The 18,775-nt window shown below is 54.2% G+C and overlaps 1 protein-coding gene across 4 annotated transcripts in view; it reads left to right on the top strand.

The window, feature by feature from the left end:
- RNF123 (ring finger protein 123) overlaps positions 1 to 18,775 on the top strand; it is a 153,037-nt gene that overhangs the window by 89,235 nt on the left and 45,027 nt on the right. For 3 of the 4 annotated variants that reach the window (XM_084633756.1, XM_084633755.1, XM_084633754.1), the window contains 2 exons: positions 3,606 to 3,681; positions 8,169 to 8,253. In XM_084633756.1, coding sequence (XP_084489882.1) covers positions 3,606 to 3,681; positions 8,169 to 8,253 — 161 coding nt within the window. The remainder of the gene's footprint in view (positions 1 to 3,605; positions 3,682 to 8,168; positions 8,254 to 18,775) is intronic. The other variant, XM_084633757.1, reaches the window with a different exon arrangement.

The following is an 18,775-nucleotide window of genomic DNA, read 5'->3' as shown; positions in this document are numbered from 1 at the left end:
GCTATTGTGGGAGAAATCTGGCCGACTCTTGGTGCTGCCAAGCGCTCCTTTGTGGTTAAGCTTTTCCAGCAGGCACCTCATCAGCCCCCACCCCACAGAAACCCGTCCCAGGCAGAACTCCCTGCAGCCCCATGAGGGGGAAGAGATGCATGTTCCAGACTGCACACTAAGGACCTCCCCATGCCAGTGGCTTTCACATGGCAGGTGCTCAGATCCTGCGGAGATGGCAGTTGTACAAAGCCCTGAGAGAGAAGAGATGCAATCATCTGTTTGTCGTGAACTCAAGGGAAGCAGGGGAGGGGAGAGCTAGCCTTACTTGGAACCTGAAATAGTTAGGGTGGGTATTCCAGACCTCGGCACCCACTCTTGCTGTGCCAGTGCCCTTCAATCCTAATCAACAGCCCTCTGCTGTTACAGTCTCTAGCTTCCACCCCTTCTCAGCTCTGCCAGTGCTCCTGGCAACTGACCTGCAGCCCCCAGCTGTTGCTATCCTGGGATTTCCCCCTCTCCAGCTCTGTCCTTGCTCCTTAATCCTGACCCACTGCTATTCCCACCTTGGCACCTCTGTTGCCAACCACAGCACTGTGGCTAAAGCTAGTAAAGCTAAAATCAGTTTAGCAACTACCTATCTGCAGTCCATATCTGCACGCAGCCTTGAACTGACATAATGCTTGGTTTTACGAGTCCCCTTTGGTGTGACGAGCAGCTGCACTAACAGCTTATTGAAATGAGAAGTAAGAGGTGATTGACCCCAGGTCGAGTCCCTCCATAGGGAGAATGTGGCTGCGAGCAGAGGCCTTTGACATCCAGCAGCCAAAGACAGAGCACGAGCCAGGACAGGAAGCTGAATTGGGCAAAGATCAAATGAAGCATGACCCCAGTTGTCCAAGTGAGGCCCTAGCCCCTCAGAGCAATGTGCCTGGGCCGGAGGGATTCTCTGTCCTGGGAGTCTGTAAATCGAGACTGGACGTCTCTTTCCCAGAGCTCTGCTCTGGCCAGCCACCAGTCATTGGCTGGAATTGCGAGGTGGTGATCCCTCGCCTGTGCTAGGTCCTAAGGCTCCCTTCTGTGGCTCCACTCGGAGAGGTTGGTTTGGACCTTGTCGTCTGGCCAGGGCTCCAGGCAGGGGACACTGTGCCAGGAGTGACTTGGCACAAGCCTCCTGGAGCCCACCTTGGCCAGCTGAGCTGGCAGCACAGCTCTGAGCCCAGCCACCCACCAGAGCGCAGTGGCATGCCCCTTGCTTCCTGCATGCTTAGGGCTATAATGGGGGGCTACAGGAGGAGTGCTGTACAGGAGAGGGGAGCACCACCAGCAGCTTTCCCCAGGCTGCTGTGGTGCCATGCCTGTGTCCCAGGATAGACCACAACAAGGGGGTGTGCTGGCAGGGTCAGCTGATGTGTAGCCAGGGTGGGGCCTCGCTGCCTTGAGAGAGGACACAGCCAGTGAAGGGGGTTATACAGATGCAGGTAGGGCAGAGTGAGGTCTGGGGTGTGCGGGGAAGGGGGAGAGCGAGAGTGGGCCAGTCTGCTCTCATGGCTCGCCCTGCTGCGGACAGGGAGCACTGGGTGCCCATGTGGTGCTGGTACCAGATGTGCCCTGCGCTATGGGGGTCCTGCTGGAGCTGGCCCTACTTGACTGCACCAGGGATTTGCCTTCAGCTGAAAGAAGAGTAGCCATGATGGTGGCAGAGCAAGCGTGCCAAGTGAGCTGAGGTGGGCTCTGTGCTGGAAAGGGCACGCCCAGAGCCTCAGCTGTCCCAGTGTGGGGTTCACCCTGGAGCCTAACAACATTCAGTTTCACTGCCAGGCGGGGCAGAAGCCTGCTGCTCGTCTGGGTGGAGCTTTGTTGTACACTAACTCCTCACTTAACATTGTAGTTATGTTCCTGAAAAATGATACTTTAAGTGAATCCAATTTCCCCTTAAGAATTAATGTAAATAGGCAGGGTTAGGTTCCAGGGAAATTTTTTTCACCAGACAAAAGACTATATTTTTTATATATATAATATATATACACATACACACTATTAAGTTTTAAAAAATTTAATACTGTACACAGCAATGATGATTGTGAAACTTGGTTGAGGTGGTGAAGTCAGAGGGTGGAAGAGGTTGGGATATTTCCCAAGGAATGCTTTACTGATAAATGATGAACTAGCATTTGGCTGAGCCCTCAAGGGTTAACACATTGTTAATGTAGCCTCACACTCTACAAGGCAGCAGCACTAATGGAGGGAGGGGAGACAGCATGGCAGACAGAGACACACTCCCTGCCTGAGCGAGAGAGAGATGCACATTGCCCCTTTAAGTACACTGACCCCACTCTAAGTACGCTGCCTTTTTAAGTAGATCAGGAAGTTGAGACAGCAGCTGTTCTGAGCTCTGTCGTGTCCCCTCCTGCTCTGTGGAGATGGCCTGATGGGGTAAAGGAGCGGGGGACACCCTAACTTTAGCACCCCTCTTCTCCCTGCCCTGCCCAGCAAGCAGGAGGCTCCAGGGAGCAGCTCCAAGGCAGAGCGGGAAGGGACAGCTGAACTGCCCAGCAATTGATAGCCTGCAGGGCGGCTACCCCCGCACAGGGAACTTAGAGGAGCTGATGTGGGGGCTCCCAGTCCACCCTGGTTCCAAGCTCCCACCAGCTAGCTCCAATGGGCTGCTCTTTCTGCAAGCAATGGACAAAGTAGGCAGCTGCCAAACAACGTTATAAGGGAGCAATGCCCAACTTTAAACGAGCTTGTTCCCTAATTGATCAGCAACAAAACAATGTTGACTGGGATGACTTTAAGTGAGGAGTTACTGTATGTGATTGCCCAGCAGCCTCCTGGGCCTGAGCTGTTTCCTTGCTGTGTTTGGAGACCAGCAGTCCTAGTCCTGCTAGGTCCTGGGCTCAGCAGAGAGCTCCTTGGGCCATTGGCAGCTGTTAGCCAGCAAGTGCCTGCACCCAGCCCTGCTCATAGCTGGCTCTTGGTTGGCCCACTCTGATCAGTTCTGCCATTGGCCGTGATGTGGCCTGTGACTGTAGCTTCTCCTTGGTGAGAGCTTTCTCCATACTGACCGCAGCCTGGAACGCAGCCAGTGTGACTGCCCACATGTTCAGCCTCTTATCGCTGCAGGTTATGGCCCATTGCACACCAGGGGCTACCAGCACTGCATGCACTGCTGATGTGTGTGTAGCCTGCTGGGAGTCAGCATGCTCCCACAGAAGGAGTGTTGCAGTGCTGCTGCCATCTCACGCAGTGCAGCTGCGCTGTCCACTCCTAATGGAATGCTGGGAGCTGCAGTTCCCCCAGGCATTGCCCTGGTAGGGATGGGAGGGCTGCAGTCTGCTGTTGTCGTGCTCTGTGGTGTGGATCCTTAGCAATCCATGGGACGTGCTCAGCCAGATGCCTCTTGTCCAGCTGGTGGGAGGTTCAGGAGCAGCTAGAAGAAGAGGGGCAATCTCCTGGGAAGGCCCCGCATGGGGCAGGTGTGCTCTCTGAGGGCAATGAACCCACTTGGGGCTGGGGCTGATGGCTGGAAAGGGGCTGCTCCGTCCTGCTCAGGCAGGCGCCCTGTCTGAGAGATAGGAACAGTCTCTCCTGACATCTCTCCTGTCCCCGCACAGCTGTTGAACCAGGTGCTGAATCGCGTGACAGCCGAGCGGAACCTGTTCGACAGAGTGGTGAACCTCCGGCTGCCAGGTAAGTCACCTTTAGAATCATAGAATATCAGGGTTGGAAGGGACCTCAGGAGGTCATCCGGTCCAACCCCCTGCTCAAAGCAGGACCGATCCCCAACCAAATCATCCCAGCCAGGGCTTTGTCAAGCCTGACCTTAAAAACTTCTAGGGAAGGAGATTCCACCACCTCCCTAGGTAACGCATTCCAGTGTTTCACCACCCTCCTAGTGAAAAAGTTTTTCCTAATATCCAACCTAAATCTCCCCCACTGCAACTTGAGACAACTACTCCTTGTTCTGTCATTTGCTACCACTGAGAACAGTCTAGATCCATCCTCTTTGGAACACCCTTTCAGGTAGTTGAGAGCAGCTATCAAATCCCCCCTCATTCTTCTCTTCTGCAGACTAAATAATCCCAGTTCCCTCAGCCTCTCCTCATAAGTCATGTGCTCCAGTCCCCTAATCATTTTTGTTGCCCTCCGTTGGACGTTTTCCAATTTTTCCACATCCTTCATGTAGTGTGGGGCCCAAAACTGGACACAGTACTCCAGATGAGGCCTCACCAATGTCGAATAGAGGGGGACGATCACGTCCCTCGATCTGCTGGCAATGCCCCTTCTTAAACATCCCAAAATGCCATTGGCCTTCTTAGCAACAAGGGCACACTTCTGACTCATATCCAGCTTCTCATCCACTGTAATCCCAAGGTCTTTTTCTGCAGAACTGCTCCCTAGCCATTTGGTCCCTAGTCTGTAGCAGTGCATGGGATTCTTCCGTCCTAAGTGCAGGACTCTGCACTTGTCCTTCTTGAACCTCATCAGATTTCTTTTGGCCCAATCCTCCAATTTGTCTAGGTCCCTCTGTATCCTATCCCTACCCTCCAGCGTATCTACCACTCCTCCCAGTTTAGTGTCATCTGCAAACTTGCTGAGGGTGCACTCCATGCCATCCTCCAGATCATTTATGAAGATATTGAACAAAACCGGCCCCAGGACCGACCCTTGGGGCACTCCACTTGATACCGGCTGCCAACTAGACATGAAGCCATTGATCACTACCCGTTGAGCCCGACAATCTAGCCAGCTTTCTATCCACCTTATAGTCCATTCATCCAGCCCATACTTCTTTAACTTGCTGGCAAGAATACTGTGGGAGACCATGTCAAAAGCTTTGCTAAAGTCAAGGAACAACACGTCCATCGCTTTCCCTTCATCCACAGAGCCCGTTATCTCGTCATAAAGGCAATTAGATTAGTCAGGCATGACTTGCCCTTGGTGAATCCATGCTGACTGTTCCTGATCACTTTCTTCTCCTCTAAGTGCTTCATAATTGATTCCTTGAGGACCTGCTCCATGATTTTTCCAGGGACTGAGGTGAGGCTGACTGGCCTGTAGTTCCCAGGATCCTCCTCCTTCCCTTTTTTAAAGATGGGCACTATATTAGCCTTTTTCCAGTCATCTGGGACCTCCCCCGATCGCCATGAGTTTTCAAAGATAATGGCCAATGGCTCTGCAATCACATCCGCCAACTCCTTTAGCACTCTCTGATGCAGCGCATCCGGCCCCATGGACTTGTGCTTGTCCAGCTTTTCTAAGTAGTCCCGAATCACTTCTTTCTCCACAGAGGACTGGTCACCTCCTCCCCATGCTGTGCTGCCCAGTGCAGTAGTCTGGGAGCTGACCTTGTTCGTGAAGACAGAGGCAAAAAAAGCATTGAGTACATTAGCTTTTTCCACATCCTCTGTCGGTAGGTTGCCTCCCTCATTCAGTAAGGGGCTCACACTTTCCTTGACTTTCTTCTTGTTGCTAACATACCTGAAGAAACCCTTCTTGTTACTCTTAACATCTCTTGCTAGCTGCAACTCCAGGTGTGATTTGGCCCTCCTGATTTCACTCCTGCATGCCCGAGCAATATTTTTATACTCTTACCTGGTCATTTGTCCAATCTTCCACTTCTTGTAAGCTTCTTTTTTGTGTTTAAGATCAGCAAGGATTTCACTGTTAAGGCAAGCTGGTCGCCTGCCATATTCACTATTCTTTCTACGCATTGGGATGGTTTGTTCCTGTAACCTCAATAAGGATTCTTTAAAATATAGCCAGGTCTCCTGGACTCCTTTCCCCCTCATGTTATTCTCCCAGGGGATCCTGCCCATCTGTTCCCTGAGGGAGTCAAAGTCCGCTTTTCTGAAGTCCAGGGTCTGTATTCTGCTGCTCTCCTTTCTTCCTTGTGTCAGGATCCTGAACTCGACCATTTCATGGTCACTGCCTCCCAGGTTCCCATCCATTTTTGCTTCCCCTACTAATTCTTCCCAGTTTGTGAGCAGCATGTCAAGAAGAGCTCTGCCCCTAGTTGGTTCCTCCAGCACTTGCACCAGGAAATTGTCCCCTACCCTTTCCAAAAACTTCCTGGATTGTCTGTGCACCGCTGTATTGCTCTCCCAGCAGATATCAGGGTGATTGAAGTCTCCCATGAGAACCAGGGCCTGCAATCTAGTAACTTGCGTTAGTTGCCAGAAGAAAGCCTCGTCCACCTCACCCCCCTGATCCGGTGGTCTATAGCAGACTCCCACCACGACATCACCCTTGTTGCTCACACTTCTAAACTTAATCCAGAGACACTCGGGTTTTTTTGCAGTTTCATACCGGAGAGTCATACTGCTCTCTTACGTACAATGCAACTCCCCTACCTTTTCTGCCCTGCCTGTCCTTCCTGAACAGTTTATATCCATCCATGACAGTAGTCCAGTCATGTGAGTTATCCCACCAAGTCTCCGTTATTCCAATCACATCATAATTCCTTGACTGTGCCAGGACTTCGAGTTCTCCCTGCTTGTTTCCCAGGCTTCTTGCATTTCTGTATAGGCACTTGAGATAACTCGCTGATCGTCCCGCTTTCTCAATATGAGGCAGGAGCCCTCCCCTCTTGGGCTCTCCTGCTCTTGCTTCCTCCTGGTATCCCACTTACCTCAGGGCTTTGGTCTCCTTCCTCCAGTGAATCTAGTTTAAAGCGCTCCTCACTAGGTTAGCCAGCCTGCTTGCGAAGATGCTCTTCCCTCTCTTCGTTAGGTGGTGCCCATCTCTGCCTAGCACTCCTCCTTCTTGGAACACTATCCAATGGTCAAAGAATCCAAAGCCTTCTCTCCGACACCACCTGCATAGCCATTCATTGACTTGCATGATTCAACGGTCTCTACCTGGGCCTTTTCCTTCCATAGGGAGGATGGACAAGAACACCACTTGTGCCTCAAACTCCTTTATCCTTCTTCTTAGAGTCTGGCTGCCTCCTTGCCCGTCAGGAACTCACTGGTGGCTGCATAGAGGGCCCAGGGGATTCAGGTGCTCCCCCTCGCCAGCGGAGCAATGTTGCTGTATGGGTGCTTTGCAGAGACAGGCCCTGTCTGTGATCTTCTGGGGCTGTCACTGGGTGCTGGGCCATGTGGCTGGGAACCTCAGGGCCGGGAATCCTGTGGGCTGGGGATATAGCAGGGGGCATTCTTTTTCTGAGTCCAACAGAAGGGTGACCTGCCACCCCAACCACTGGCGATGCTAAAATGCTTGCAGGGCAGGCTGTAGGAGATGTAAACAGGGGTCCTGACCATTGTGCTCACTCCTGGTTCCCTGGCTCTTTCCATGAGACCCTATGTCCTGCCGCAAGTCTCTCCGCTTCCCTCACTTCCCCTCAGGTCCTGGCCTCTGGGGTCTTTAGGCACCAAACTCTGAGCAGCTGTTAAACTGCTGCCATGTTCCACGCCTGCTCTGGGGCACTCTAGGGAACTGGAAAGGGTGCTGGGATCTCGGATGGGAAGTGCCTGTAGAATGGAGCCTGATCTCCCTGCATGCTCTTCCCTGGCACAGGCAGAAGTCCTTGTCTAGTTACGCGTTGCTGAGTATGTCCTTGGGCTGTGTGGCAAGGTTTGGGGAAGGACAGTGCTGTGCTAGCAGCCACCTGCTGTCCCTGCACCACAGGCCATCTCCCTGCTTGCATTGCTAGGGGATGGCTGAAGCACAGCCAGCAGATTAACAGTCATGCTGCTAGCAGAGTCCTTGGGCCACGTGGCGCTGCTAAGTCAGCCTGTCTCTCTTCGGAGAATGATTATCTCATCAATGTCTCCTCTTCCCTTGAGGCACAGCTCAGCTACACTCCCTGTGGGAAGGCTGCTAGGGGGAGCTCCAGTCAGCCCCCCTGTACCACACCAGGGCAAGGCATCAGCCCCAGGGTGGCAGGGAGCCCCTCTTTCCTGAAGCTTTGGAGAAGTCAAGTCAGTGCTGGCCATGGGGAGATGCCTGCGACCAAGGCCATGTGAAAGGTGCTTATGGGGTTTGGGAGAGGAGGAGGTCATGCCTCTGGCCCAGGTCTCCCCCAGCGCAGCCATGGGTGTAGCTGAGGTGGGCTGCTGCAAAGAGACGTACAGCTGCCAGGCTGAGGGTAAAGAGCCGGGCAGGTGCGGGGATGGGGTATGGCCTGGCCTTCCCAGCCATGGTCATTGCTCTGGCTCTGCTCTGTCCCCCAGGGCTAGAGAGCGTGGATCATTATCCAATCCTTGTGGCTGTGACAGGGATTCTGGTCCGACTCCTCATGGACACTGACTTCCAAGGGTGAGTGACTCCTCCTGCGAGAGGCAGTGTCGCCGAGAGGCTGTGCTGTGGTGTAGCTGGGGATGGACTCAGCCCTTCAGAGCTTGGGGATGGGAATCCCCGCCAGGTGTGTGCTGGTCACTAGGGTCCACGTATCTGCCCCACAAGGTGGGTTGGACACCAAGTTCACTTAACTCCCTATGTACTGGCCCAACTGCTGCTCTGCCCTGCCTCGGCTCAGCTGGGACCACTTCCATCTCCTAGGCCTGTCTAGCCGTGGAGGGGGCAGGCGTGCTCCCTTGAGCACAGAACTAGCCCTGCTGTCCTCCTGCCGCAGCGCCCCCACTGCTCTGTATGCCCCACTCCCTTTCATATTGGCCTGCGTCCCATGGCAGCTGTAAGCGGACACCTGCCCAGCCTGCTGGTGCCTCACCTCCACCGTGCTGCTGTCTGTGCTGTTGCCTTTCTTTTTACTGGTGGCAGTTTAGCCCTCAGGCAGGGCTGCACCCACATGTGCACAGCTCTAGTGCCAGCTGTGTAAGATACTTACGTGGCCCTCATCTCCATTGTGTCTGGGGGCCACTCCAGCTCCCCTCTGGGGCAGGGCAGGGCTCCTATCCTCGCTCTACAGCTGGCAGCTGATGGCCAGACAGACTTGGTGAAACCAGGGAGCCAGTTGCAGAGTAGGGAATGGAACTCTGGTCTCCTGCATCCCAGGTTAGTCCCCTACCCACTGCGCTACCTGCCTTTCTAAGCTGGCTGCTCTTAGGGTGTCCTGGCAGGAGACTCAGCCCTGTGTGCTGCTGAGAAGGAGCCTAGGTGAGTCAGGAGAACAGCGCTGCCTTCCAGGATCCCAAAGCCTTGATGTGCTGTTACTGTAGGAAATGGCAGGGTGGCACCATGCGACTCTCAACTTTTCTATGTGCAACCTTCTGCCTCCCTCAGTTGGCTCTGGGGTGACGGCTGCTTAGTGCCAGGGTGGTAAGGTGCCCTTCTAGGCTCCATGTGCGCTGCCAGGCCCGGGGACTCGCCCACCATGTGCCTTGCATACGTTCAGCTCCCACATTGGTCACAGGAATGGGGGACAGGCTCAGACCCTGTGCAGAGGCCTCCAGAGAGGTGGCAGTAAGATTACTGCCTGGTGGCATGTTGTTCCAGCACTGGGTGCATGTAGATTGAGCTCACCTGGGCAGGCGGGGGCCTGGCACTTGCCTTGCCTCACATCAGCCACGGGTCCTGGCATGGCCCCTTCTCTCCAGTCCCCATCCTGGCCAGCATTGCTGTGAGGCAGGGCCAGCTCTCCCAGGGGTGTTTTGGGTGGAAGAGGGTTTTGTATTGGCTGTGTGTGAGGTAGGCAGGGGCTGGAGGGATACCTGGGGGCTATGGAGATCCCAGACATAGCTGGCAGCAGCTCCCAGTGTCCTGCTCCTGCCCCGTGTCAGGAAGGGAAGGGGTCGAATCCTTGCTGTCCTTGTGTCTCTGTGATATAAGGAAATGACACAAATGCCTGTAGTCCAGTGCAGCAGCCTGTGAGCAAAGGGACCTCTAAACTAGGTGCCCACTGAAATCATCATGCATGGAGCTTACTGTGGGGAAGGTGCTGGCAAATTCATTAGTGATTTCACTGGCCAGGTGGTTGAGTGTCGTCAGCCACAGTTGTTGCCCCCTTTCAGGCTGCGCTGTGCCCTAGCACACTGCTGTGCCTCATGGCCATATTTATGAGGCCAACAGCATGGACAAGCCCTGTCCAGGGAAGGGGAGCAGCGTGGTCCTGGCAGGCAGGACACCCTCTCCCACTTCTTGTCTCAGAACGCCCAGGGGCCATGGTACAGGGTGAATGCATGTCCTGCAGGTTCTGGGTGTGTGTGTGCTTCCTGCCAAGAGCTCGGCCCATGTCCAGGTGAGGTAGCTAAGATCCACTTGCATTTGTTTGTAAATGCACGTGCATTCTCCCCGAACATCTTCTGCCTCCAGCTCTGCCTCGTCCCCTGCTGGGAGCCTCTGGTCCCCATCCTGCGCATCCCGCTTTCCCTCTGTGCATGTGGAACAGGTTAGTCCCTGGTTTTGCAGAGAGCCGAGCCCCATCTGGCTGGGCCACTCAGCCCTGCAGCCAGACTTGCTCTGATCCTTCTTTCAAGGACTCAGAGATGTACACAAATGCATCTAATTATATCCTATATCCCGCGATCCCTGCACCAGTCACACAGCCCTGAGCATGACTGTGCCAAGTGTTCAGCACAAGGTCACTAATTGGTGGCCTTTTCTGCTTTGCAAATGCGAACAGGCTTTGCTCTCCCACAGACTTCACAGAACTGCTTGTTGTTGCTGGCAGCTCTGTCCTTGGAAAGGACTCGGCACTGGAGTGAGCTCCGGGATCACCTCCCTGCCCCAGCCTCCGCAGCTCCTGCCCCTGCTCAGGTTGCTGGACCTGACAGCCAGAGGGAGGGGCAAAGACTTTTGTTTGTGCCTGCAATCAGACCCATGCTAACTCTGGGAGGGCAGCATGAAGAGCGTGGTATTACGGGTAAGCAGGGGCCCAGCAGGGCCTCTAGAAAGGGACACACGAGATCCCAGCTCGACTCTTGACAGCCAGCAAGGCTATGGGCTGCCACTTGATAAAACCCATCTCTGTCCTTATGTGAACCAAGCAGTTCTGACGTGGAAATCAGCAAGGCTCCCAAGCTGTGGAACCTCGGCAGGCCCCTTCTCGGACCCCCTCTTTCTCCCCCTCTCTGGTTGTCAGAAAGAAAGGGGAGCAGCAACCCCGGCCATGGACACCGCTAATGCTTGAGGGGCAGGCATCAGATTCCAAGCAGTGAGGCAAGCACCCCCCCCCAGCCCCTGAACAGTGCACATCTGAGTTAAACCTCATCGTTAGAGCAGGAGTGTATAGATGCCCTTGGGGGCAGTGGCCAGCAGATCAGACAGGAGATTGCCATGCGGCAGGGCAGTGAGCAAAATGCAGTGACTGTAATCCACCCCCTGAGGTGTCCTTGCATAGAGGCAGCAGCTCTCTGCCGTAAGACTGACCGCATACCTGGAACGCTGTGTTCATTCTCTTCTGTGCCCCAGAAGGAAGGAGCGAGTTGAGGGCAGAACAGACAAACCTGCTCCATTAGCTATGGCACAGTGCTCCTCAGCCAGCACAGGGGGGCAGGGGTTGTCTCTGCAGGGGTGGGGAGTTGGGCTAGCAAGGTGCAATCAGGAAAATCCCCAAAGGGGTATTGGTTACAGAAGGGGCTGTCTACCAGTGGGAACCATGAGGGGAGTGCAGTGGGGTGGCTAAACTTGGAGATGGCCCAGTTCTTTGTTAGTTGAGTCCAGAGGGACCGAAACAATCCACGGGAACGGGCAGCCCAGTGGCAAACTATACTTAGTGTGCTGAAAGCAAAGTAACATATACTGGAGGGGATTACTCCCAGCAAGCCTGACTTAACTGTCAGCTTGGGGATAGGAGCTGGGTGCCATTAGAGACAGTGCCATGGAGACCTCTGCTCAATGGGCAGCTGTGGTCAGAAGAGCAAGGTGTGTTCAGCTGCATAAGGAATGTGGCAGAGAACATTCTAATTCTGGTGCGGCCTCATCTGGATCCTGTACAGCACTGGGCACCCCGTCTCTGAAAGGATAGCGCAGAATTAGAGGGGCCCAAAGAAGGGCAATGGGAAAGACCCAGGGCCTGGAGAAACTCTCCTATGAAGAGCGGTTGAGAAGATGGGGATTGTTATCTTAGAGAGGAGACATGATAGTCTATCAAATACTGACTAGTCTGAGGGACATCCAGAACATCTCTTGTCCATGGCAGCTAGTGCGTGAACAAGAGGACATTCAAGTCAGTTCAATTCAATTCAAAACCTGACCAAAGGAAACACTTGTTCACACAATGTGTAACTGACCTGTGGAACTCTCTGCCACTGGAAGATGTTGAGGCCAAGAACTTGGAAATGTTCAGTAGAGAATTAGACATTGATACAGGTAAGCAAAATATCCAGAACTGTCATAGTGAGCGCTCATGAGAGTAATGGAAGGGAGGTAACCCTCCTGTAGCAGGGTTTAATTAGTCCTCAGCTATTAGAGATCCAAATGAGACTGTCTTTGGAGTAGATTGTTCCCAGTCTGCTGCTGTGGGTTCTTACACCTGCCTCTGAAGCACCTGGGGCTGGGCACTGTTGCAGACAGGAGATTGGGCGGCATGGACCTCAGCTCTGATCCCATCTGGCAATTCCTGTGCTCCTGAAAATATCAGGGAAAGTTCCTTGCATTGTGGCTTGTTTATTCAGGAAAACATCTCCCCCAGGGCTGGGATTGGAGCCCTGTTGCTTGGGGCATTTATGGCTAGGCTAGTCCTGGCCAGGCCCAGAGGGACCTTATAGTGCTCTTCCATCGCTGCTGTGATTTTGTTTGCCTGTTTGATCCATAAAACCCTGCGCTCTCCTGTCTGCGGGGGAGATTCCTGGGCTGGCACTCTCCTGTTTCAGAGCTCAGGTGGTTGCAGCCCGGGCTGGAATGCTCGATGGGCCTGTTGCACTCTGGCCCATGTTTTGGCTCCTCTTGGAGTACAGGGGCCTGGACCCCGCTCCCATGACTGAATTGCCCTGAGCTGGGGGTGGTGCAGTGGCCAAGTGAGGACAGTTCAGAAGATGCCTGACAGAAGGGTTCCCGGAGCCAGGCAGACTCAGCTGGTGTCTGAGTGTAGCATCAGAGAGCAGTCCAGTTACCCCAGCAACACATTGCCATGGGGCAGGAGGCAACAAGGCATCTCATTACAGACCTTTGGTGGGGTGAGCCCCCTGGAGCCAAGAGAGGAGCATTTCTCAGGCGGAGCTGATGAGAGGACTTGCACTGCATGTCGTCCTATTTCAGGGCTGGACAGAATGGGTTCGAGAGAGTCATTGCAGTATTTAATACCTCTGGTTATGCCCGTGTTAATTGTGGTGAGTCACAGCTCTCCTATCACACCCTGTCCTACTGCTCATTATACAGCCCTCACTGGGTGGTTGTTACTGCATGACTTCCCAATGCTTCCCGGAGGGGGAGAGCAGAAAGGGATGGCTCTAATTACTGGTGTTCTAATGTGGGGAGCATTCTCTGCAAAGAGAACCAGGGGTTTGTTTGGCATGGGGCACGAGTCCCAGTGCTTCACCCCTCTGCTTTGGCTGGGCAGGCCACATTTAGCACTTTGGAGACCTGGATTCCAGTTTGATTGAAATCACTGTGGAAGCTGAGTTTGGCCCCATGTAATCCTTCCTAGATGTCAAGTTCAGCACCAGTATTTTGCTGCTTGGCAGAATAGAAGAGTAGTGGGGGGCTAAAAGTTGGATTGAGGGGCACTGGCAGCTGTGTTGGGGGAAGCCCAGGCTAGGATAGCAGAGACTACAGAGCCAGGCCGGGATTTGTCAGTAGAGCTGTGGGGAGCCCTGCTCTGTGCGCCCCTGCCTTGGACTTGGTTCTAGTTATTGTTAATCTGTTTTCACTATCATAGACATGTACTAATGAGAACAATTGAGAAGCAGAGCTGGCTGCAGCAGGGCCTCGGAGAAGGGATTAAATGTAATCCCTCCTGGAGCAGCTTTAGGGAAGGGCCCCACCACACCTGACTGCCCTGCCCTGCCCTGCCCTGCCAGCTCGGACCCTCTCCCATAGTGGGACAGCAGAGGGAATGGGCCACAGGCTGGTGCTTTGTTTCCTTTCCCTCCGTGGCAGCCTGGCAAGGGATGGGGCTGGAGTCAGGGAGCTGGCACCAAGGGGCAGAAATCAGGGACTCTAGTGATTGCAATGAGTCCCTGAACCTGGGTCTCCAACAGCTGCCTGTGCTGGTGAGAAGCCATTCCCTGGTGTCCAGCAGGGGCCAGTGCACCACATGGGATAGACCATATGACTTCTGTTGCCTGGCGAAAAGGAGTCCTGCTCCACCCAGCTGGAGGGGTGGCTGCTCCATGTGGAGTGAGACTGTTGCAGAGATTCCCTGCTGCACTGGTTTGCAATGCTGAGTGCCAGCAGCGTCTGTGCCTGTCGTGCAGTAGTGGGCTAGCTGACCCGCACCCTCCCCTTAACTCTGAATCAAGGGCTGAGAAGCTGAGTGCCCTGGCATGTGTCTGTCTCTCCAGCATGGCTTCTGGTGCCAGGCCCTGTGCCCTTCCCCACGCTAGGCAGAGCCGCTTCCAGGATCTGGAATAGGCCTGGCTGGCATGACAGCAGTTGCCATTCACACATGTTGATAGCTCCTGCTTTTCCTCCAGCTGGCACAGGGCAGCTGGGTGTTGTGCTTCAGGGCCCCCACCCTGGGCAACACCATCTCCTGCTGTTCCCACCTTGGCATGCTGCTGGCCGCCATGAGTCTGTCCCAGAGCTCAGACTCAGTGCCATGGGCAGCATGGTGCAGAGCTGGGGTGCTGGGCAGCAATGGCATGGGGAGAGGCACAGGCAAGGGTCCCATGGGCTGATTTGGAGCCAGGTCCTAGACCAGGGGTTGGCAACCTTTCAGAAGTGGTGTGCTGAGTCTTCGTTTATTCACTTTTTCATTTAAGGTTTCGCGTGCCAGTAATACATTTTAACGTTTTTTAGAGGGTGTCTCGCTATAAGTCTATATATTATATAACTAAACTATTGTTGTATGTAAAGTAAACAAGGTTTTCAAAATGTTTAAGAAGTTTCATTTAAAATTAAATTAAAATGGTGATCTTACGCCGCCAGCCCGCTGCCAGCCTGGGGTTCCGTTCACCTAGGCCAGCAGCAGGCTGAGCGGGACCTGCGGCTGGGACCCTGGCTGGCAAGGGGCCGGCAGCCAGAACCCCGGGCCGGCAGAGGGCTGAGCGGGGCCAGCGGATGGGACCCCAGACCGGCAGTGGGCTGCATGGCTCAGCCCGTTGCCACTCAGCCCGCTGCCGGCCACACAGAGTGGGTACCTACCTTCTCCCTAGTTCTAGCCCATTCTCTTCCTCTCTCCCTGCACTGAGCTGAGGGTGGGAGTGTACTGAGCACAGGGCTGGGGGTGAAGGAGCAGGCTGGGGGTTGGGGTGTAGGGCCTGACCAAGAGCTAGAATGGGGAGGGGGCTTGGGTTGGGGCAGGAGGTTTGGATGTGGAGTGCTTACCTGGGCAGCTCCCATTTGATGCAAGGGGTGCAGGTGGGAATGTGGGGGGGTGTGCAGGAGCTCCCGTTTAGTGCTCAGGGTGAGGTTGAGAATGTGGGGGGTGCAAGAGTCAGGGCATGGGGTGTGGGGGGGCTGGGTATGTGTGAGGGGGGCTGGAGTCAGGGCGGAATGTATGTGAGGGGGGTGCAGGGGTCAGGGCAGAGGGCTGGGAGTGTGGGGAGAGTGCAGGGGTCAGGGCAGAGGGCTGGGGGTATGGGCTGGGGTCGTGGGGGTACTCCCAGCCTGCTGCCCAGAGTGACTCATGGCAGGGGGCTGGAGGGGATATGCCCTGATTCCACCCCCCACCCCACCCCCCGTCCCCACCTCTTCTCTGCCTCCTCCCTGGAGCAGCAAGCGCCCCGCGGCTCAGCTTCTCCCCCTCCGTTGCAAGGGCCATCAGCAGATCTGCCGCAAGGGAGGGAGAGGAGAGGGGCAGGAACCCAGCATGCTGGGGAAAGAGGCGGGGGAGGGGGAGCTTGCCTGCCCTGCAGCAGCAGCCCTGGACCAAGCTTCTTCATCCTCCCCCCGCGGGGGGCGGAGAAGAGCGGGTCAGGGTGGGCAGGATTTTTAATGGCACGCTGCTACCTGCCGGGGTCCCGGCCGCTGGCCCTGCTCTGAGTGGGGCCGACAGCTGGGACCTGGCAGGCAGCAGTGTGCCATTAAAAATTGGCTTGCATGCCGTCTTTGGCATGTGTGCAATAGGTTGCCAACCCCTGTCCTAGACACACATGGACTTGCAGTGTGGGGGCCAGGAGGCAGAACAGCCCCAAGTGTGGGTCCAAGCTGCTGAAACTGTGGCAGTCTCGTGCCTGTGTGTGTCTGCTGAGTAACGGAGCCGATGTTCTACTGAGCGGCCCTTGGAGTGAGCTGAGAGGAATAGCAGTGGCAGGAGGTACAGCTTGTGTAGTGACACTGGCAGGAGCCAGCACAGGGCCAGGAGAGCCTCCTTCTCAGTGCTGTGTGGGTCACCACAAGCTGCCCAGACACCTGGCCTTGAGTGCTTGCACCTCCACCCCCTCCTTCCTTCCCCCTGCAAATGGGCTGCCCAGAGACCGTGGGTCTGGGCGCTCACCCCACCTGCAGGCAGGCTGGGGTTGCTGGTTTTCTCATTCCCCTGGACTCTTGTTCCTGACTCTGGCTGGATTTCTGGCACCTATGTGATGGGGCACAAGTTATACTATGTCCCTTACGCAAGTTCCCTGAGAAATAGAGCAGTGCCCCTAGGGGTGTCTCTGGGCATGGCAGTGCCATCCCGGCATGGAGATGGGCTGGGGGTACCTGCCTGGCAGCTCTGCCATGGGAATCCTGGAAGGGTGGTGAACAGGTCCCCTTTCCCCTCCAGGTGGCAGGGCTGTTGGTGCGCCCAGCACTGGCCCCAGCTGGGGGTCTCTGTGGCACAGCATTTCAGGGGACTTGGGTGGTGTAGCAGATCACTCAGTGCCCCCTGCAGGACTTAGCCAGACACGCTGCTTGCTGGGCTGTGGCATCTTGCCCTGCCCTGCCCAGGAGGTGGATTGCAGAGGCGACTCCACAGCTGCACCCTAACTCCCTGGCCTTTGCTTGCACCACTCTGGGGTTTCTGTGCACAGCAAGGGAAACCAAACCAGCCAGACAGAGAAGACTTTGGTTTTACCCCACTGGCTAACCACAAGTCACACAAGCAATTCCCTTAGACACTCCAGTTTCCCAGTATCACCACCAGAGCCACTCATTATGAAAACCAATACCCCAGTAAAAGAAAAAAGGTTCTCTCGATCCCAAAAGACCAAGCCCCAGACCCAGGTCAATATACAAATCAGATCTTGCCCACAAATCACGCTGTTGCCAATCCTTTAGAATCTAAAATCTAAAGGTTTATTCATAAAAGGAAAGAAATATAGATGAGAGCTGGAATTGGTTAAATGGAATCAATTACATACAGTAATGGCAAAGTTCTTGGTTCAGGCTTGCAGCAATGATAGAATAAACTGCAGGTTCAAATCAAGTTTCTGGAGTACATCCACAGTTCAAAGTTTCTGTGTAGCAAAGTCCCTCCAGAGGTAAGAAGCAGGATTGAAGACAAGATGGAGGAGCTGCAGCAGCTTTTTATATTCTCTTGCCATGTGGTTTCTGCTTTCTTTGTTCCAAAGACAAGCTGTCCATCACGTGACCTGGAAAAACCTCAAGAGTTCTGACCATAGGCATGTCCCTGCACACCTTGCTGAGTCACAAGGTGTATCTGCCTTCTCTCAATGGGTCAGTTGTATAGCTGATGGTCCTTAATGGGCCATCAAGCAGGCTAGGCAGAGCTGATACCAACTTGTCTGGGGTGTCACTCAGAAGCATAGCACAAGTTTGAAATACAGACAGTATAGAGCCAATACTTATAACAAATACAAAAACACAAAAATGATACATGCATACAGATAGCATAATCATAACCAGCAAACAATTACCTTGTCTTAGACACCTTATTTGACCCCCTTTATACAAGATTTGGTGCCACTACAGGACCTTGGTTGCAACAATGTTCTATACGGTCCAAGTTCAAGTCAATAATGTCACACGGCTCTATTTGAATCCAGGCTGGGGAGACTCCCCATATACCAGCCTCAGACTGTGAGCAACGCCCCTCTGAGCATGAGCTCCAGAGTAGAGGCCAAAACACTTAATCTTAAGAAACCCTCTCCCAAGGGTAGGGGACATGAATATAAGCATAAGGACAGGTCCCTGTCCAGATCTGCTTCTAAGAGAGAGCATCCCTCCCCTTCACGGTCGGATTCAGGTGAATCCTCATTTGAGGGTCCTAAGGAATTAGGCCCACACAAATCTTCTGTCCAAGGTGTGAAGGAAGAAGGATCCAATGGTATCAGTCCTGGTTTCGTCCCACAGATCAAAAGATCGATACTGTCTGGTCTGGAGTGCCATACTGGACTTCACTCTGTGTGGGATCCTCTTAGCACCAGATCACTGGACACCCCAGATCTGATAGTCCCCTCCCTAGGGCTCCCCAAATACCATAAGGGACTGAAGCCTTTATCTCACAGGATATTTTTGCTCTGCCCTATCCACAATCTCCTCTTCTATGTGGCTCAGTGGTACTTAGAGACATCTCTACCCTCAAAAACCCCACATCAAAGAAAAGAGTCTTCCCTTTCCACGTCCACAAGCTGGAGCCTTCTTCCACTGCTACAGATGGCACTACTGGTAGAGCAGGACGCTACCTTTTCATTGTGCAAATCCAGTGCTCCAGACGAGCCTCCCCGTGAGGGAAATGAGCCCAGACAGAACCCATAGGAGGGACACAGGAGGCTGAGGGGTGTCAGCTTCTTCACTGGATACGGTAATAGCTCCATCCTCCCCTTGCCTCTCCATCGATCACAGGCAGTACCAGGAGCTGTTACAGAGGGCAGCAAGCGAGCTTTAGATATATCTG

Source organism: Lepidochelys olivacea, assembly GCF_965140295.1.
Source record: "Lepidochelys olivacea isolate rLepOli2 genome assembly, chromosome: 7".
NCBI classification, from domain to species: domain Eukaryota; kingdom Metazoa; phylum Chordata; order Testudines; family Cheloniidae; genus Lepidochelys; species Lepidochelys olivacea.
The sequence above is the reverse complement of the archived record's forward strand: the minus strand, read 5'-3'. Positions and strand labels throughout refer to the sequence as shown.